Here is a 21,704-nt window from a genome sequence, read left to right as displayed (position 1 = left end):
TTGAAACGCTGGGAGACACGATTATTATTGTGACAGACTACACATTATTTGAAGCGTGAAGGAAATATTATCTTGAGCGTGAAGAAATATTATTTCTAGCGTGACGGATACAAAGCGTCTATTTGAGAGAGATCCTTACATTTACATGTGGGTTCAGTTGATTTTACTGTTGAAGTGACAGTCTCATGATCTCAGACTTCGACAACAAAAGTTACAAGCAAGGACAAACACGGTAAGAAGTAAATACCACACCAGCAATGTTTTAAGCTTAAATGTTAAAGTACAGAACTTTCAAACTTAAATGTTAAGGTATACTGGTATAGAACTTTCAAACCTAGCTTTCTTCTGCAACGGCCCCTAGTTCGAATTTTCTCGTCAGGGAATGAAACCCTAGCCTAGTTTAGCATGTTAGGTAGTTAGTTATTTAGTACAAGTTCATTATTCAAAGACTAGGTTTTGTATGTATTCGGAATATAACAAAATGAGCTCTGTGTAACTCTTAAGCTGACTATGCAAGAGGGAATATGATTTGATAAATTTTTTATCACACATTATGCAACATTTTTGTCAAAATCCTGGTGAGTTCCAAATAAGTTGCATGTGTATATTTATTCTTTTTCGCGAATTTTTCCTTCGCATTTGAAATTCAGACATGTGCGCGTGAATTTCTTTCATGCGGGTGATTTAATTCTCTTACGGTTGCTCCTCACAAAGGTGTCATTGCCCACAAGGTATGACTTTTTACACTTGTCTTTTAAGACTGATATTGCTTGTCTGAAAGTATAGAAGTCATGTAGGATCCTAACTTCACAAGTTTTACTAGCCTGTATTGTTGCTTTGGGGCCCACATTAATGTAACTAAAAGGTTGAAAACAATTAGAAAGAAAAGAGAAACAAACTCCTTATGCATACTGCTTTACTTCAAATCAAATTCCATTTTTAATTAATTTCCACAATTTCGATTAGAAAAAGTTTTGGATCCTCTTTTATCATAATCCAAAAAGCTATGCCCTATTGTTTTTCTGTGGTGTTAGATACCTCTTGTTTGAAATTTCCACTTGGTTTTTGTAATCTAAGATATTTGTAATGATGACACGATTCAGTATGTTTTGAAGTTCCAATAAGATTTTTACTTGCTATGTGGGCAATAACATCCTGAAGAGTTTGAAGCCTTCAGCAGGGGTTGAAATTGGTAGCCAAAGTCTGGGGCTAATTGTTTTAAGACTTCAAGGGCTAGCTAATTTAAATGTAAATATAGTCTGCCAGACTAGCAGACCAGAAAATATTCTTGTGACTTTATTTCTGTTTTCTATGTATGTAAACTGGTTTCTTTTGACTGAAAACTAGTTTAATTTGTTTCTGTTACCAAAGCATTTGAAACTTTTACTTTTGTTGTGTTTTAATTTATTTTGCATTAAAAAATTGTTGGGCTAGTTAGTTTGAGGTTTGGGCTAGTTAGTTTGAGGTTTGGGCTAGAAATTTTTAATGATCAGTAACCCTTGTGCTAGTGAATTTTCTAGGAAAATATCAACCCTTACCTTCAGACAAAACACTTAAATTTTGAAAGTGGGCTAATAATTATTTGCAACCCTGAATGACCCTGAGAGTAAAGCATATGGTATAAGGAGTTTCTTATCATTAACATTGTAAACGTATATTTAGTTGTATACTGTTGAAGTGAACTGGGTGTTATATGTATTGCATTCCTTATTTGTAGTTTTACAAAGATTATAAGCTGAAGTGAAGATGATTGGGCAAGGTAAGTGATATTTAAAATCAAAGTACTCAGAAGTATAGAGAGCAGAGCTCATTTACAGAATAGTGAACATTGAATTTATCACATGGATCGTTCTGGGGTCTTACACCATGTACAAAAATAAACATTGATGCAGCAAGGACAAACGTTTATGCTCAGATGAGTCCTCAGTGGGAAGTTCTGCATCAAAGTGTACCACAGGTCACGTGCTCCCTGCATTAGTGTTATCCTGGTTATGCTACCTTTATTTTTAGTATGTGCTACAGACACTGAGGGGGACCGGATGAAAACCTTTTGCATACATGCAACCATATTAATAAATCGTAGTACATCATGGCACATGGGAGAAACCAAAGTACATTACCATTAATTTTGTTTGTTAAGAAAATTTATCAGTTTACTTTACTTTGTTTAATTTTAGTGTTGTATTGTCTCAAAAGCGTCTGAGCATAAACATACTTTTTTTTAACTTGTAAATTTGATTTGGCAGTGAGAAAGCAGCATATCCAGTTGAACACCCTGACAAAAAGGCAATTATTGCTCTAAGAGTAGAGCAATGAGCCTGGCTCAAAATTACTTTTCTGCTATTGCTTTATCAGAATAAGCTGTTCCTTTTCAGCATTGTCTTTAGTCTGATCAGCAGTGTATATCTTATGAATAATGGACATTTGCAATGTTTTGTTTTGATATACAGTTAAACTTCATTATTCTGGGGGAAAATCGGGAAAATCTTCTAGATCATGTTCTTGTATAAGCTGAACTGTAGATTATATAATAAAATGATCAGTACTTTATGCTAAAAGGTTTCTTTTTCTCTTTTAGATATACTTGAAAAGATAAAAGAATTGTTTTATAAGGGTTTTAACTACCGTTTAATCCATTATTTGATCCAGAGAAACCATAACTGTGACATAAGGTATTATAATACAAAATTTAAAAAATACTTTTGGAAGTCTAGTTATGTATCATGACTTTTAATCAAATACATAAATTGTCATTCAATGATGATGCTTCTATGTGATTAAAATATTTTGCAGTTATAATTGCCTAACAAGGAAAGTTCTACCTAGACTTGGTTTGAAAAGGAGGCTTGCAGACATTGCTTTTGATGAAATATTTGATATTGCACAGGTAATAATTTTATTTCTTAGAAAATTCATAAATATAAAGGTGCACGTGCAGGTTAAATATTTCTGTTCTTTTAACTGTCATTAAGTACCCGGTAATTCTTCAATGAAAGTTTAGAACACAATGATTAACTTATTTGTTGGATGTATATGTATGAAAGATGTGTGGAATTTGACATATTTTAGTGGAATTCATATCCCTGATGTCTTTTCAGCTCTAAATCATCACTGTTGCCAAAATTTAAAATTACATACATTACACATGTACATGTATTTAAGGAGAAAAAGTGTACTATTAAATTCAGAAAATTATGCTAAAACTTGCATATATTAATTAGAATACATATAAAGTTGTATAGAGCAAACCTTATACATGCAATTTACAATATTCTGTAGAGAGAAATACTGAATGGATGTTCAGGTGCTGAAAGTCTAAGAAGAATTATAAAAATGAAACACCAGCTGAATATTACCAGGTAAGTATATAATCAAAGTCAGTCCATTCCTCCATCCATGATTAAATACATCCAAACATGCAAATATTTTGATGTTATACTTTCATGTAAATTAGTTGAATCTGATTCATTGAGAAACATTTGATAAAAAACACTATATTCCAATGACTGATTAAACCATGCCCAGCTAATGCAACAGAATGTAGCAACAGTTAGCATTAAAAATGATGAGTCATATTCCCAAAAATTGCTGACTGCATGGAATCTATAAGCATGTATAATTATATTTCATGAACCATTCAGTAAAATACCCAGGTATAACAAATATTTTGGTCTCTCAGTTGAGAGTTGTATTGAAAAATTTCACCCTTCAAAAACCATTGTTAAGACTGGCTGAGCATTGGTTGGTAGTGGTTCTCTTGGGCTCAAAAGTCATAATGTTTGCCCTCAAAAATAGACAATAATTGTAAAATTTTAATACATTAAACGAAATAAATGTTTAATGATACAGGTCCATAGCAAGAGATATAGTTCGTCTTTTGGATGAAGATGGGATAAAGAGAAGGAAGCAGAGAAGACTGAGAAGAAGGCAATACTTTAGCAAGGTATAGACCGAAGACTGAAAGAAAAATTATGAAACATTGATCATCTCAGTATTTATTAATGTATTAATTTCATAAATGTGACAAAATTCAACACTTCAAAGCTTGAAAAATAATTATGCAAGAAAAAAAGTGAAATATACCTTGTACATGTACTGTACAGCAGGTTAAAATCGCAATTTTTTAAATTTGTAGTAAATTGGGGTTGTTTGAATTTGCAGAAAGGAAATATTATTAATTCAGCACTGCAAGTATTTTCCTTGCTTATTATGTCATGTCGTTTCTGAACCCGATTAAATATAACGAAATGTCAGATTAATACCAATTTGAAGTCAAAGCGTTGTCACGCATCCTGATGATTTTAATTTTTTCCCTTGTTTTTTTTTTCCTTTCCCTTCTATTAGTAGTTATGTTGAACTGTTAGTATAACTAAATAAATGTGTAACCTTCGTTTTTACTACGTAAGTGCCTCAATTAAAGGTAATAAGAATAAGTAATAAGCACATGTAAAGGTTAACTCTGTGTGTTTCGTGGATAATTACCTTGCACGTCTTTTGGGTGGCACTATTAAATATAAGTTATAGAATTATATTTATTAATTAATCATTAATTAAATTAAGCTTCAAAATCACGAACAACTACATGTAAGTGATTAAACTGATCCATAAACCTTCATTATTAGCAAGACGGTCTACATCCGTTTCTCCGCTATATTAATTACTGCTTTTATGTTTGCAATGAAACACAGAGAGAATTAAAGAATCTAACCACAGATAATGGTAATATTTCAATTTATCATTTTTTTTAAGAATTATTCACTATATGAAATTGAGGGGTTCTTATTTCTGCAAATATTATTTCTGCGAGCTAATTTCCTGCTGTACAGAATATGAAAGTCAGGGACAATTATTTATACCATATTTGTACAATGTGTATTTATAGGGTCCAAATTTTGTTTGGCATTTGGGTAAGTGTAATATTGCCTTCTTCTGGCTCATGAATGAAGAGTCAAAATCAATCCTGTTATTTATTTATTTATGTAACTTTTACAATTTGATAAGATGAAAAGTAGGTTGTGTAATTTATTTTTAGCTCACCCCGATGATGTCGAGATGAGCTTATGCTATACTGTTGGTGTGGGTGTTAGCGTCACATCCCTGTAAAAGTGTTAGGAGCAAGTCCATTTGGAAACTATAAGCCCTACCTGGACCAAACTTGCAGGAATGATGCATCTAGGGATGGACACTACCACACTTGCTTCAGATGCTGGATTTTACTTACATTTTTCAGATGATTGACCAGGTTAATGTTTTTGAAGCAGCTTCATTCCTATACATGTCCATGTTACTATAAGCCCTACTTGGATCAAACTTGCATGGATGATGCTGGGATGTACACTACCCTTTCTGCTTCAAATGCTGGATTTGCCCTATATTTTCCAGATGAGTGAATTTTAGCCATACTTTAACTAAATTAGCATGGATGATGCTTCTAAGGATGGAGATGGACACTCCAAGGCTTGGTTGAGATTGGGGCATCAGTGTTTCACAAACATATCATTTATTTTATAGTAGATATCTGTCCTAAATGTCAGTCATTTCAAGAAAAGATATTTGAAATAGGTTTGAAATGCTTTAAAATTAAACAAATATATCAAATGTCTAAACTTCTTATGAGACACCTGCAAGCTGAAATTAAACTGTAATTCCAAACATGAAACTGCATTTATAGATGGATATGACAAACTAAAGCCATATGGTATAAGCATTCATGGTTGCATTGATGGGTATGATTTGTTGTTTTGTTTGATTAATTTAAACATTCCACACTAATGATCAATGTATTCAAATACAATATGTTAAGTTATTTTTTTTTTTTTTAAACTTTTAATATTCTTTTGGACTGTATAATTGTGGACATATTGTTTTTGAAGCATTTTCTTTTCAATTAAAAAGATTTTTTGGCGTGGTTTGATTTTATGTTAGTTCTACATGGATTTCTCATAAAAATATAATAATTTCTGAAATCAAATATTTTACTTAGATACAAAAGGAAACCATCAAAATTTTAAATATTTTTTTAAAAGCTCAAATGTGGTTTTCTAATTGAATTCTGTCCATCTGTCTGCTTGTCTGTCAGTATGCATTTAGCATTTCATCTTTCTCAGAACCCTGGACCAATTTTAACCAGACTTGCCACAAAGCATCCTTGGGTGAGGTTTTTTTTTCTTCCAAATGAACCATGCTCTTGTACAAGGATCAGTTGAAAATATAGTGAATTAAAAAAAAAAAACTTCCTCTCAAGAACCACTGGACCAGATGTAAAAGTTTCCTGACATAGTGTATATTCATTTTTTTTTTCAATTATTATACCCCCACTCCAAAGGAGAGGGGTATACTGTTTTACCCTTGTGTGTCTGTCCGTCTGTCTGTCTGTCCGTAACAAATTTTGGTCGCAGTTTTCTCAGCAACTACTCATTGCGGATGCTTGAAAATTTAGCACACTCTTTGTTTAGGCATGCCATGTGGTGGGATTCATTTTTATACGAATCTGATGTCAACTTCTTGTTTATCCGTGCATCTGTCCGTGCCATACATAAGAAATTTTGGTCGCAGTTTTCTCAGCAACTACTCATCGCAGATGCTTGAAATTTTAACTCGCTCATTGTTTAGGCATGCTTTATGTTGCGAATCATTTTTGTACAAATCGATGTCAATTTCCTGATTATTACTGTGTCTGTCCATAACTGAACTTGTGTATTCACAACAGAGCGGGGGTATTATTAGTGAGCACTGGCTCACAGACTTCTTGTTATCTCTAGTTGTCTCTAGGGTTATGGTGGGACAACAATAGGAGATCATTCAAAGTTTTACATAGGAAAATATATTACCGTAGGTAAATATATATAAAAAAAATCTTTCGAAGGAAAGCAGCAGAGCCAATCAGTGGCGGATCCAGGTATTATGGAAAAGGAGGGGGGTGCTGACCAGTTTGGGGTTGGGGTAGAGGCCCACAGCCACACCCCAAAAAAATATGATTTCTTAAATCTTATGGATATTTTGACACAAAAGAGGGGCCCAGGCCCCCTCTAAATCTGCCACCGCCGATGATTAGTCATGTTCAAATAGAAGCATTTCATATCTGACATTTTTATGCCCCACCATGAATATGGCCAAAACATATAATTATCATTTGCCGTGTCTGTCTTCTGTACTTTGCTCTTTCCAACTTCTGTCTTTCCATCCTTCCATCATGTTCTTCCATCACACTTTTTAATAGGTTAAGGGTTTTAAAAATCTGGTATATTTACTTTCATGAGAAAGACTTGAATTTATTTGTTTAATCTGCTGTATTGCAGATGTTGTTTTAAATTATTTATGGGATCAACAACATTCACATAAATGGAAAACTTTCAACTACAAAATCTAATTTCTTATTTTGCATATATATAAGAGAAAAATATAGTGTCTTTCTAAGATTGTACCACTTCTGTATTTTCAATTTATTTTGAAAGATTTTCCAGACAGTTGATATGACTGGAAGCAGATGTGACTAATAAAAGACCGGAGGTTGTAGCAGAATACTTCCTGAATGCAGTTCATACTATGAAAGGTATAGTGACAGAATCACCGGGTACTATGTTTAATGACAAGTTACAATTGCAAGTGTGCTTCAAGAAATGTCAATTGATTTCTGAAATTAAGCCACCAAAATTTCAAAATACTTGTTATGAATTAGAAGGGAAGGCATATATTGATAACATCATAGTTTGTCTTTTAAGGTTGTCCTCAAAAGATAAGAGCTGATCCTGGCACAGAAAATGGGATCATCGCAATATTCCAAACATTTCTTAAGACAGATCCAAGTGCAGTGTCTTTTGGAACTTCGACTGCAAATCAGGTTAGCATTGTACATGTTTTAAATAGCTCCACACCCCCAAAACACACACAGATAACATTTTCTGGAAAGAAAATCATATGTCCAAGTTTTAATAACGTTTTTTACAAACATTAATTGTAGAGAATTGAAAGATTTTCGGGCATTTTAAGGCTAATGAAAGCAGATTTCTGGATGGATCATTTCAAAGTAAGTTATTGCCACATCTGAAATATTACAAAAATGTTTCTCTTAATTTATTTTGGAAAACAAGTATTTTACTGACAAAAGTTACATTTTACAGTGTGTTAAAGCTGAACACGACTCGTAAATAGGCATACGCCATTTTCGATATTACTATCTTAGATATCAGCACCAGGGTATACTCTTCGGATTCGTTACACGTGACTGCTTTATTGTCATGGGTATTGGTGTGGAATGGCGACCCATGTTTGTGCTGGTTATCATGCGTTCCCTTTGTTTACATTTTATTGCAGTTACGTATATTTGTGTTTGTTTGTATACTGCGCTGACCTGTGTAACTGTTGTAAATCTCTTTGGTATCTTACTCTCCTGCATTATTTAGAAGAAGCACACAGTTATTTTGTCGCTACCAAGTGCTGTATAGCATACGTCCGTCTACACCGATGACGATTGATTACATTGAACAGTGACCAAGTGAGCGGCTCTATATATAGGGGCCCTCAGATACAGCCCGAGTCCAATCGAATATGTCGGACGCATTCTTTTTACGAAGCATGTTCAGCTTTAACTATGCATGTACTTCGTTTATGGTAATATGCATGGCCATAGTAAATATAAAAAAATACGAAAATATATCTTGGGAATTTATTATTAGGGACTGGTGTATGAAGAACTGCTGAAAATAGGAAATCCTCTACATAAGTATGTATAGATGAAAAAGGAGTTCAGATGAACCTCCTTGAAAAGAAATATTAGATGTACATGTCTATTTATTTTGTCTTGGATAAGAATGATACCCTGTCATTGATAATAAAGTGTCGTCTATATCTCTGTAAATGGTAACAAAATATAGACTGTAACATGGAGGATAAAAATATTATGTCATTTGTACTTACAAAAGAAATTATGGTAGTCTTTTTTATGCTTTGAAAAGAAAGTGCTATATTAAAGCATTCACTTATTATTTCTTGAAAGATGTAGTCTCCTAACTGCAATAGTGTGTTTAAACATGGTAAACAAATAGAGTAACTTGTAATTGTGGTAGCACATTATGAAAATTTGTTTGCACACACTGTTGGACTTACGAGACTTCATTTTTTAAAAAAATAATGATTCAATTAATTCTTATATTTACATTTTATAACTCCCAGTCTTGCCTGCAAACATGACTCATATTTCAAAACTATTATTCTTTGGGTATTAAGTAACAATTAATGGAAGAGCCATTGCAACAGCTACATTCAATGGGAACATGAAATTTTGATTTTCGCTTATTACATTGTGGGAATGTTAGAAGAACAACACTATAGTTTCTAAAATAACACTCTGACTTAGTGCACCTACATGTACGTTAGCATGTACATGTACCTTGGTATATAGCCTTATAACTGAAATTGATCAAGTGTGGGAGGGAGTCTTTTTGAATATTCATGTGACAGCATGACTCAGATGAGAGGATTTGTCCAGGGCCACTTGCATACCTTATTATTTCAAACAAATGAATTGCAAATAAAGTTGTTGCTACTAACAGTCTAAATACCGGTATATTTACATATAACAACTGCATTTTTTAGATCCTGTATACAATTTGTTTATCTTCCACTGATAAAGAGAGATCTAAAAGGTATAATGGACCAATGGAATACTCATTCCATACGAAGACAGAAGCTGGGAGATACCCTGCATGGAATTCCAGAAGTATTGTTTCAAAATCCTGAAGTTGTTGGTATGAGTAAATTATTAGCTAAACCAGTAAAATTATCTGTGGCATCAGTGTTTCACAAACACTTCTAATTTATTATGTAAGTGTAGAATTAATTTAGCACATTCCAGGAAATGCTTATTTTACATGTAAATATATACATGAAAACATTTAGCTATATACATGATTTAGCAGATGCTACTCTCTGCTAAATGTTATAGAAAAGGAAGCACATACATGACAGGTATTCATTGTATATTCATTGGTTTCTCGTCTTTATGTACCAAAAGCACACAAAAATGATTGAAAATGTATCATATGCATGTGTTATAAAATATTTCACAACTCTTTTAGCTCCAACAATCTTAATTATTTTACTCATTTTTCAGGTGCTTCAAACTACTTACATCCTGTTCAGAGAAATGTTGTGACTGAGTTACAGAGACTTGTCAGAAATAATTTCAAGGAGATTGACGAGGATTTTGCTTCCGTAGCCTCATCTATATTGAGCCATTATAATTTGCCTTTCCCAGTCAACATAACTGATATGACTTGTGCTCGCCATCTGTACATTTTTCTAAGCGAGTTTATGTCTCTTTTATTGACTTGATATATGAAATATCATTATATGTATGAATGTATGTATGAAGGTAGGTCATGTAACAATGTAATGTCACAACTGCAGTAAAAATTCCAGTTATGTAATAGTTTCTACTGTCAGATAGTTACATGTACTAGCTTATAGCAGGAAGAAATACTTTGTTCCAAATCCAGACAGAGCTCCCACTGGAGCGAAAGTATTTTTCGCCACTTTTCGCGATGAAAGGAATTGCATTCTTACATCTTGTCTTGACAAGTGTATATGCTAAACACTGCACTAATAGCACTATTTCAATTTGTTTATATCACAGGCATTGTTTAATATTGTAAAATTTAACGTTGTATCCACCTACAAAACTAATATAGGAATTATCTCTACATTTATACAATTAATTTGATACTGATATAAGCCAACCCTTGAAAGTAGATGCCCTCTTGTTCATAACGTTTTTTTAGCCCTGGGAGGGGGGATACAGACTTAGTAAAGATTTATGACATTTTTTTTAAATTGAAAAAAAAAAAATAATATAATTGAAAATTTTAATCATATCAACAATTTATTGTGAAAAGAGGTAATTAAAATCAGGTTTAAAACTTGGCTTAATTCAACAATTTGGACACTTGGTGTATGCATGTAAATTCACATAATTGAAAATAATTCAGTGTATTTGACAAAAGTATTGTATTGTTTCCAAGCCAGTATCTCTTTCATTCTTTGTCAGTTTATGGTATAATGAACACACTATTTTGACTTTTAAGTCTTTAATCAGGTAAAATTAGCAGCCATGCTCTGCAATTTTCGTCATGTTTTCCTACTTTCGGTTTTAAAAAACAATCTATATAGATCCAGATTTTATTGATAAAAATCTTTTATTAACTAACTTCATCTCCCAAAAACACTTTGTCTTTCCTTGTTTAATCCATCTTGTATTATTTCAAGTAATTTTGTATCCCCTTGGCCCTTACTGCTCCAGGCTAAATTAACCTAGTCAGCTGTGTGCGTTCAAGCGAGACGTGATTTCCTACCTGTACATTGTTTTGTAAGTTTCATGGAGTTTTCACACCCTGAATTCACACATCTGCTTGCATTAAATAAACAAAGGGGATAATCTGTATACATTGAATAAACAAAGGAGATAGCCAGGAGTACACACACTTTTGTATGGTTTATCTAAAAAAAATCCATTTTCGCTACTTTTGAATTTCTTTTCGCCACTTTTGGAAAAAATTCGCAATTGGCGCAAATGGCGAATCACAGCTCGAGCACTGAATCCAGAAATACTACAGATATATGCCCCCTTATCTTTTTTTTTTAACTTTAGAATATCAATTTCATTCATTGATATTTTCTCTTTATGTTAGCAATATTTTTTTGATACCTGATGTATTATGTTATACTTATTGTACTTCAAGGATGCTCTGTTTTCATTTCCATCAAGGATAAAAGAAGTGAATGTGCATAATTAACTGAATTTCTCAGCAATATTTTTTAGAGGGGAGAGTTGAAATAAGCTTTTCACACCTTATCTATAGGCCCACTATAAAACACACTGAAATGTATTGATTAAAGCTTTTAGTATAATGAGGAAATTTAGAATGAACCACTCTTACTTCATATATATTTGAACAATATTGTATTTATTTGACTCTTTATGCCCCCAACATCAAAAATTTCATATTTCACAGGTGTATTCCTTGTGAGAAAATCTTTCTTTGGGTACCACCAAATTTGACCTCATGACCTTGACCTTGTAGTGTAAGCCACTTTTACAAAAAATTGCCAAACTTTAACCTTGGCCATAACTTTTGAACAGTTGGTGCTAGGGCTTTCATACTTAATATGTGTTTTGTTATTTAAGTTTATAGTCTTCATCGTGATTCTTTAATAGCCCTGTGTATATACTTGTACATTATATATGTTTAATTAAATATATGAAGTAAAGATGTAATGATATTTGTTTGTTTGAATCCTCATTGAAAGACTTGTATATTTGTGTTGCTTGAAAAAAAGAGGGCATGCCATTTTAAGCAGTCAGTTGGTCTGATCAGTATCAGGCCCGTAGGAAGCAATTTCACTTTGAAGGGGCACAACCATACATTTTCAGTTGGGGGGCACTATCAACTACCAAAATTCCTTGACAAGCAAAAAAAAAAAAAAGGTCATCGGACATTATTATTGAGGGGGCACATGCATATAGTAGCTACATGTATATTTTCTATAGTACAGTGTATTCTATATATTGACAAAATTATTGGGGGGGGGGGGACCGGCCCGGTTCTTGCAGCCAAGAGTATCTTGAGAATCTTTTGATTGATCGTCATCAAACTCATACACTGATCCCCCTCTTTGGATAAGTTAAGAGGTTGGAAGATCGAGGGTCAAACTATTAAAGTTATATGTTACTGTTATATGTACTGGCAAAACTTCAAGTAACAGTGAAGGAAAGATTAAAGATAACTAGCTTTTATAAATTTATTGTACAATTACCTTACACACATATGAATTTAGCATCACTTCTATGTGTAATTCATGTACACGTTTTTTTCAGACACATTTGTTAGATCAGGCAATGAATCCTACTTTGTTTGTATGTTCCTATAAACATCTACCGGGTAATCGGTGTATACACATTGTAAGATGAGGTCAAGGTGACTTTCCATTAACCACTGTGACCTAAGCATAGTCATTTTGTCCTAATATATGAAGCTATTTCGTATTTCAGACTACACAAATGTCAGTTCTTGGGAGAAAGTTAATACAAGCCTTCAGAGACCAGAGACTTTGTGACGTAAAGTTAAAGCTTCAAGATAATTCCATCATTGAAGCCCATAAAATTGTATTAATTCTTGGATCAAAATGGTTTGAGGCCCGGCTTTGTGGAAAGTGGAATCATCCCAGTGATGAATCAAACATAATTCAGTGTGATGTTCATTCTATTCAACATACAAAGGAAATGTTAGAGTTCTTGTACACTTCTGAAATACACATTACTTTAGATAATGTAGAAGAGATTTACCAGATTGCTGACTATTATAGTGTTACTGAACTTACGGAAAAATGTTGCATATTCTTAGAACAAAACATATCAAAAAATACTGTTCTTAAAATTTTAACTATTTCTCATGAAAACAGCATAACGGATATCAAAAACAAAGGCCTTGATTTTTTAGACAAACACATTGAAGAAGTATTATTAAGTATAACTACTGAAGAATTCCAAGAAATTCCTCTGGAATTACTCTTGAATATTGTTAAAAGAGACAGTCTATGCATACATGAGGAACTTCTATTCAATCACATCAATCTTTGGACTAAAAAAGTTAAAGAAGAAGACATTCCCCACACCTGGCATGACATAAGTCCCTTTCTAAGGTTCGGAATGATGTCAATGGACTTTTTTTTGGAAAATATTGTTAATAAAGGCATAATTGACAATGAATTATCTTTGAAGATCTTGGTGTACTTATCAACAGTTGAACAACAACCAGTACCAGAACAGCACTCCAAGATAAGATGTCTAATAACAGACCAGGACATAATTATCAATCGCTTTTTACGTCACAGTCTATATCCTACATGGGTTGTTGATAATTCCCTAAATGGGGACAGGATATCATTCACTATAAACTTAGATACTTTCTATTTAAGAGGAATATTTGTTTACGGTACAGAGACTGTATGTGAAGCAGGTCTTTTGGTTTCCATGTATCTTTATACTGGAAATGGCCAGCTTTTAGGAAGAAGCCAAACTAAGCAGAAAACTCAGAACTACAAAGAAATTCCAGTAATATTTCCAAAACCATTGCTTCTTGTTAAAGACACCGTTTATACAGTAGTTGTGCGGATAAGTGGAGGGCCCACTTATAATGGTGTAGGTGGCTTGTCGACTATAAATGTTCAAATGGGGGAGACACGCACTCTAAAAATTACTTTCCAAGATGCTTTTGGAGAAACAAATGTACAAACGGGGCAAATTAAGGGGCTCATTTTGAGAAAACGTTAAAATAATGAGTTTACAAGCTAAATCTTGAGGTTATGAGTGGCAATAGAAACATTATTAATTGTTCAATTCATACCTTTCTCTTTATATATTTCATTATTATTCACCATACAAAAATTATAATAAAAGGTAACTTTTATTTCAAATCTTTTTATTTAGTGCACATGTATAATATCTGTACAATTATATAGCCTTACTTTGTAATAAGTACATGCGTTTAAAAAATCAACTACCCGGTAAAATGTTCTTCCCTCAACACACCTGTAATATTGCCTTGTATAACATCAATACATCACTAGACATATATCCACCAAAGGAATTTGGAGGTAATCTACTCCTGGACATTTCTCATACAATGACAAATTAAAGAAAGAGGACCAAGGGCCTTGAATCACTCTTCTGATAAATTGTACAACATACCTATCACTTGTATTTGAAGCCTCATAGTATTCTATTTATCTAGATAAAACCTTGAAATTCTAAAAGTAGGTCATTGTTACCTTCATTTTGGTTGACACACTCTGAGAACACAAGATGCATCAACTGACAAAGCTTGATGATTCAAAGCATTATATTAATTGAAATATTTAAATATTACCTTGAAATTCCAAAAGAAGATCACTGTGACCTTCTTTTTAATTGAATCATTTTGAGGACCCAAGATGAAGCAACTGACAAAGTTTGCTGATTTTAAGCCAATTGGTATCTGAAAATATTCAAAAACGTAGGTCACTGTGGCCTACTTTTGAGTCAACTTGATATGTAACCTAAGATGCATCAATTGACAAGACTTGATGACCCTTTGCCTTATAGGAAGCAAAATATTAAAAGTTTTGACAAAACATAATCAACAACATATCCTCATTCTTGTATGCAAGTTTTGTGATAATCTGCCCCCTGCTTCTTGAGAAGATTTTTTTTTAGCAACCTGTACTTTTTATATCATTTTCCCAATTATCTTCCCTTGCTTAAGGGTCACAACCCTGTTTTTAGTATAAATGAGAGCCAATTGACCAGAGATACTCTGACAATTTGACAAAAATTGGTCAAGGGGTTCTTGAGTTATGGCCCATATTCCTAAAAGTTGATGGACACTGCACAAATTGCCATAGCATTAGCTCTTTGAAGCCTTCTGCTCAGAAGAGCTAATAATATCATGATCCAATAAACTTGAGATACCACATCTAAGGGCAAATGATGAAAAGTCGAAGAGAATGGTCACTTTAAAGTGCTTAATTGTCTTAAACAATTCATTGAAAAGAATTTGCTTCCATGTGAAATTGATTTCCGTTTTGAATATTTTTCTTATTTATACCCATGTAAAACTTTGATCAAGCATAGTGGCCACACCCTACCCCAGGGTCATGTTTTAAATCAACTTGAATCCACATTACCTGTGGATGCTGCAATATAAATGACTAATCTTTTGTTGTTCTTGAGAAGATTATTGATGATTTTTCCTATATATACCATGCAAGACTTTGACCACCCATGGAGGCCCCATCCTATCCCAGGGGGTCATGATTCAAACAATTTAGAATTTACACTATCCCAGTATGCTTCCATTTAAGTTTCGGCTTTTCTGGCCAAGTGGTTCTTGAGAATTTTTAATGACCCTACCCTATTTTTGTCTTCTCTTGATTATCTCCCCTTGTAAGGGGGCTTGGCTCTTCATTTTAACAATTTAAACTTCATTTTACCCAAGAATGCTTTGTATCAACTCTGCTTAAAATCAGCCTAGTAGTTCTTGGGAAGTTGAAAATGTGAAATGTTTACAGACAGATGGATGGACAGCTAAATGGTCGGACGGACAATTGGTGATCAGAAAAGCTCAATTGAGCTTTCAGCTGAGATGAACTAAAAACAAAACCATCAAGTCTTTATTTCTCAATCAGCAAAATAAAGACACATATTACAAAGCAACTCATTTGTATACCCAACAAAAAAGCTTACTGTGATGGAATGAAAATAAAATGATATACACTATATGCCTGACCATTTCATGGTTGGGGGCATAAAAATACTGAATAGTCTTCTGATAGAAATTGTTTACGATTGACAGGCATTCTGATTTCAGTAAACTTTGGTTAAGAGTTTAATCAAAAGATGAACACAAATAAACCGGACAGTTATGTAGAACCCGCCAGTCTAGTTTTTCTTTAAAAGCACAGTTCCATAAAATGTCATGGTTTCATCCACCAGATAATTCTGAAATGTATACATATAAAAGAATTAAAATTGTTCATTAACATCAGTAGCTGTCGAACTGTAGATTTATGATTTTACACAACCTTTGACCATGGTCTTTGACCATTACGCTGCAGATCTCAGTGCAATTTATGTCACAAGATTTTCTGCGCATGGTATGGGCGAATTCTCCACTTTCCAGCATTGGTCAACCTTTCATTCCGTAATTCCAGGCACATTCTTTAACCAACCTGTATATTTTATTCATTTTGTAACCCTTGTTACAGTCGTCTCTACCAACGAATAAACTCAATTGTTTTGAATTTTCTGCCATCCTACAAGAAATTCAAAACAATTGAGTATATTTGTCATCCCCCCACCATGCGCAGAAAATCTTGCGATGTAAATTTGACCATATTTGCATCACAGGATCTGTAGTGTTATGGTCAAAGACTAAAATATAAAACCTTAATGCAACAGTTCTGAAGCTATGACATCAGTTATCAGCAAAAAAGCTGATGAAAAATATTTTAGAACCTTTTTGTCTGAGAAAGAAATTAAGTAAAATATATGAAGTAAGTTTTGTTTCACTGCAAGCATCAAGACTCAAGTTTTTCTTTTATGGAAGTACAGAGTAAAGAAACAAAACATGTTTAAAAGATATATGTATAATTTTCTTACCCCCTCTTTCAATACCAACAATGATGGCAATTTATCAATTGGCATTTCAAAACACTCTGTGAGCTCAAAACAATGAATGCATTCTCTTTCTGTACAGGTTGTTGGTGAAATGCATTCCAAATGGAATACAGAAGGGAGAATTTCTGGGTCAATAATCTGACAAATAAATGTGTACACACTCTGAAAAAAAAAAGAACCATCAATATACAAAGGTGCAAGACTTCTTTCTGGAAAAAAAAAATTCAATTATTATCTTTTATGTGAGATCCATTTTTCTGTTGCTCCACTGTGATGTTAAATAATTGTCCAATTACTGTTGTTTTGTGTGAATAAGACAGCTTAATATGTGCATTAAAAGTACATTAAATTCAGAGGAAAATATATTTCTATTCATTTAATATGCTATGAGATGTATACATTCAAAACACCATTCACTCCAAAATTGCAGATGGTGACCTACATGTACATACCAGAGCTGCTTGAACATTTTTTTTAATGCCATATTATATCCAAAATTTGTAGACATTTTTAAAAAATAAATTCGAATTCTTTCAATTTGAAATTTAGAATTGCCAAAAATTTATTACTCTACTATCAAATGCTCACTTATAGTGAGAAAATCATTCTCAAATTTGCTGGCTACTAGAGTATCCCACTGATGACTTTTCATCATATAACGTATCATTTCAATTTATTTCTTACATGTAACAACTCATGATGGCCAAGTTAGCATCTATCTTAAAAATTGTTACTTTAAATCCAAATCATGTAATAAGAAGAAAATTGATTCAATAGTAATAACTCTTGTTAAATACATATACAAGGATTACTGTCTTCATTATGTTTATGATATGATAATGTGCACTTTTCATGCATCATATGTATCATACCTGTACTGTGTCTGTATGATGAAAGGCCCTAGAAAATGACATTCCCCCATGATTTTCATACACCACAGTCACCATCTTTCCATTGTCTGGGAATGTCAAGGCTATTCCGTCTGCCATCTTGAAGTTGAAAAGCAATTTAAAATTATGATTAATAGGCCTTTCAGTTCCTAAAATGACCTCCAAATACTTTTGAAAACAAGAGCCCATAAGCCATAAAATTCATCCAAGAGACAGTTGCCTTGTTGATCTTTAGAAGATTTTGCATTTTTCCCCTTTCCACTCCCATAAAAATTTTAATCCTATATTTGGCCCAAATCTAGCCCCAAGAGAATGTGATTTACTAAGTTTGATTCAACATGTTGGATGCTTTAATTCCAAAATGACTAACATGGTCTTAATGTTCAGGAGGAGATTTTTTTTTACAGATTTCTTTTTTTCTTCTATATCTTCACCTGTGAACCTTTGATCTTCTATTCTGGCATCTCCTTACTTACCCTTGAAGGCCTAATATGAATTTGGTTGAAATTAGCCTATTGGTTTTGGAGATCGAATATAGGTTTAGAGACATACCAGGTACAAAACTTACCCTTCTAGACAGAATTAACAATTCCAAGCATTAACATAATACTTTATGTAAGTCCAATTAATATTTTTCCAATGGCCCTTGATCATTCAAGGGCAAATAAAGTAGTTTACATTGTACTATGTGTGCAAGTACATGTACTGGGAAATAGGGTTTACTAAGAATTACTGAGAAGTAAGTTATGAGCAGTGAACTTCTTCAAGTGAACACTTCAAGACAATATACCGTACAGCGGGGTGCTAATTTTGGCTTATTTTAGTGGTTTGGTAGTAGCCCGCTAAAATTTTAATCACTAAAATATTCAGTATTCTTCTTAGTGTTCTTTTGCAATGTGTTCAAACCCTGTGTCCGCTAAAATTAATTACACCAAAATGATTGGCATACATCTGAACAAGCAAAACGCCAAGAAATCCCGCTATACGATAACTGTATCATAATGTCAAACCTCCTTTCTCTTTATCTTCTTTTCCAAGACCTACAATAAAGAAACATTTGCTGATGTATCCATACTTGTATAAAAAAGTGTTCTTGGGAAAAACTGCTAAAATCCAATTTGAAAAATAAATAGCACTTTTTAAAGATATTTAATATGGTATACACTTACATCACAAAATGCTGCTACTTCACTGTCCATTAGCTGAAAATAATCAAAGAATCTGATATACATGTACATGTATACATGTACATATATGTTGAGAAACTGCCACTTTTATGATTTCTCATTTGATTGATTACTTTTTGATATGAAGAACAAGATAGCAGTAAACATATATAATACATGTATTCAATATTGACAACTTACTGGCAAATCCTCTAATACCAGTACATCCTCCTTCGAAAGCTGAAAGAAAGAACAGTAAATACTTTTATGCCCTGTTCACACCGAGAATTTACTAGTAATCTGAATGTAAGTTACAGCAAATTAAATTTGAATCCCATTTACACGGAGATTACAAATTAATTTAATTTGAATTAAATTACTGTGCATCAAATTACTCCGCATTAGCTCTTTAGATAATTAGAATTAAAATTCTGACACGTGCGTAATGGCAAAATCAAGTCGCATGCCACATGTCAGTGGTCAGATATGGGTACTTATGCTATTTTTTTTTTAGTGAAAAACAAAGTGAAATTATGCTTATCACTGAAATGATTACAGACACCATGCCATTATGTCTAATGGATCTGCTCTGCACAATGTGAAGTGATTTGCAAATGACATCATGATAGCATTATACAACATGTGCGAATCGGGGGGGGGGGGGGGTCGGGTCCCTAAAAGGACCTTGGACGCCTCAGTAGCAAAGCGCAGACCTCTGTTAAGTAAAGTGGGTATGAAAAGTCATACATATAAAGATTAAGAAATGAATGAGAACACGCATTATTTCACTTCTCATTAATTTACTGCGAATTAAAACTCTCTGTGTGAACAGATCATTACATTAACTATCTCATTCCAAATCATTGTTAAGAAAAACTAGACTAGTGAAGTTTTAAGGAAAAAAGTAGATTGCTTGATGTTAAATTGTTGCTTATTTCAATATCATAATCATTTCTATACACATATGTATAAATGTATTGTTTAAAGATAACAAATATGTGTACTTAGTATACATTATCTTTTACATACAGCATCAGACTTAGGATCTGTATTAATGTCTGAAGAAAGAGAGGGTACCTCAATGTCTGGTAGCTCATCAGAAATCTAAAATATATATAAATATATATGTATATACAATGAAAAAAGTCAAGATTCTCAAGACCTGAAAATTCATTTTATCTGTAAGTGCTTCCTGCCTTTTAACCTTTAATGGCTCTTCAGATCGACAGTTACAAAATGAATCTCAAATTGCTTAGTAACATTCCACAGGCATCGGAAATGGGGGGGGGGGGGGCTTAGCCCCCACCACTTTTTTCAAAAGACGGACATAATATAGGCATTGAAAATTGGGGCTTACCTTTTTCTGTTGGTTTAGCTCCCCATTTCAGTTACCGGGGTAGCCCCCTCCCTTTCAATTTGCTTCTGATGCCTATAGATGTGTTCATAAGCACAACATCAATTATGAAGAAAAAAAAATACTTCTACCAACAAGATTGATAACTCTTGTGTCTAACAATGCTGCCTATCATTAATAAGGAATACACATAACACATGAAGTTTATGACAAACAGACCCAAAATTATGCACAGACTGAGTAGCCAATTTTAGTCCTTTATTGAATTACAATTTAAAGGCAATGGATTGGTAAAATGTTTGCACAGTTAAACTGTTATTTTTCCTGGACTCATAAATAGCCATAAGCTAGTTTTCATCTTTCAAATATCAGCAATAGAATATATATTATTAAACCAGAATGCACACCTGGAACTCATGATCGATGTTGACTAATTCTAAAGTTTTCTTTGTTTTTACATTTAAGTGCATTTGTGTTTGTTTGTAATAAATCATACATGCAATTGATGTTACTTTCCCCCTGACATGCTATAGCTGCATGAACTTGACAATCTTATGGAGACTGAGCATCAATAGCAATATAATTTAGATACTAGTTTATATATATGTCTATACAAGTAAGATCTGTACAGCAAAATCTTCAGACTGTGAAGAAGTCTGCGGTTTATAATAGTGCTCAAGAAAAAGATTAAAATGAGAGAAAAAGGGAGGAAATTTTTTTCTTCTTCAATGAGTCATATTTAGCTTTAAGTTTATGACCATGAACAATATCCCCCATTGAAAAGTATTTAAAATACAATTGAAAATATTCACATGGATTCATTAGGAAAGTAGCAATCTACTTGTACTAAAACATACTAACATACCTCATTTTCAACAATGATTGGAGACAACTTTCTTTTTCTTTGTGGTTGTTCCTCTGCATTACTGCCTAGTGGTGACCCTTTCCCATCTAATTCCTTTGATGTTGATGGCTCCAAATCCTGCACATAACCATTATACAGCTTGCTAGAATAATACTAACATAATACAAGTCATATGTGATTACGTGTAATTATAAACAAGGGCAGACAACTTACATAACAT

At 33.1% G+C, this 21,704-nt stretch overlaps 2 protein-coding genes and 1 long non-coding RNA gene across 4 annotated transcripts; 2 read left to right on the top strand and 1 right to left on the bottom strand.

The window, feature by feature from the left end:
• The first annotated feature begins 169 nt into the window (after nucleotides 1–169).
• On the top strand, nucleotides 170–4,050 carry LOC133200635 (uncharacterized). 2 transcript variants are annotated; one of them, XM_061336416.1, is made up of 6 exons: nucleotides 170–232; nucleotides 1,718–1,759; nucleotides 2,579–2,672; nucleotides 2,827–2,887; nucleotides 3,280–3,359; nucleotides 3,850–4,050. In XM_061336416.1, exons 2-6 carry the CDS (start codon nucleotides 1,747–1,749, stop codon nucleotides 3,947–3,949), a joined length of 348 nt encoding a protein of 115 aa, XP_061192400.1. In that variant the 5' UTR covers nucleotides 170–232; nucleotides 1,718–1,746; the 3' UTR covers nucleotides 3,950–4,050. The 2 variants fall into 2 exon arrangements, with proteins under 2 accessions (XP_061192400.1, XP_061192399.1); XM_061336415.1 differs by having other exon boundaries at nucleotides 2,794–2,887; nucleotides 3,850–4,043.
• Nucleotides 4,051–8,663: 4,613 nt separating this feature from the next.
• LOC133200633 (uncharacterized) lies at nucleotides 8,664–10,259 on the top strand. The gene is made up of 3 exons (XR_009722976.1): nucleotides 8,664–8,722; nucleotides 9,595–9,746; nucleotides 10,112–10,259. It is a non-coding gene; the product is annotated as an uncharacterized LOC133200633 (long non-coding RNA).
• Nucleotides 10,260–16,386: 6,127 nt separating this feature from the next.
• On the bottom strand, nucleotides 16,387–19,830 carry LOC133200477 (uncharacterized). The gene is made up of 7 exons (XM_061336269.1): nucleotides 19,822–19,830; nucleotides 19,467–19,505; nucleotides 19,269–19,301; nucleotides 19,110–19,139; nucleotides 18,082–18,198; nucleotides 17,192–17,371; nucleotides 16,387–16,531 (listed from the first exon to the last, which is right to left on the bottom strand). The coding sequence occupies exons 1-7, from the start codon at nucleotides 19,828–19,830 to the stop codon at nucleotides 16,472–16,474; spliced, it is 468 nt and encodes a 155-aa protein (XP_061192253.1). The 3' UTR covers nucleotides 16,387–16,471.
• Nucleotides 19,831–21,704: the final 1,874 nt, after the last annotated feature.

Source organism: Saccostrea echinata, unplaced genomic scaffold (assembly GCF_033153115.1).
Source record: "Saccostrea echinata isolate AGI-Se365-2 ecotype Australia unplaced genomic scaffold, CSIRO_AGI_Sech_v1 ptg000040l, whole genome shotgun sequence".
Classification (NCBI taxonomy): Eukaryota; Metazoa; Mollusca; class Bivalvia; order Ostreida; family Ostreidae; genus Saccostrea; species Saccostrea echinata.
Note: the sequence above shows the minus strand (reverse complement) of the source record. Positions and strands in the feature narration are given on the sequence as shown.

What these genes read in the sequence shown, in the direction of transcription:
- LOC133200477 (XM_061336269.1), bottom strand. An exon ending in TGGTATTAGAGGATTTGCCA is followed by an intron (nt 19,302 to 19,466) that starts GTAAGTTGTCAA and finishes GATTATTTTCAG; the next exon opens with CTAATGGACAGTGAAGTAGC. An exon ending in ATCATACAGACACAGTACAG is followed by an intron (nt 17,372 to 18,081) that starts GTATGATACATA and finishes TTTTTTTTTCAG; the next exon opens with AGTGTGTACACATTTATTTG.
- LOC133200635 (XM_061336415.1), top strand. An exon ending in AACCATAACTGTGACATAAG is followed by an intron (nt 2,673 to 2,793) that starts GTATTATAATAC and finishes AATATTTTGCAG; the next exon opens with TTATAATTGCCTAACAAGGA. An exon ending in AAATATTTGATATTGCACAG is followed by an intron (nt 2,888 to 3,279) that starts GTAATAATTTTA and finishes AATATTCTGTAG; the next exon opens with AGAGAAATACTGAATGGATG.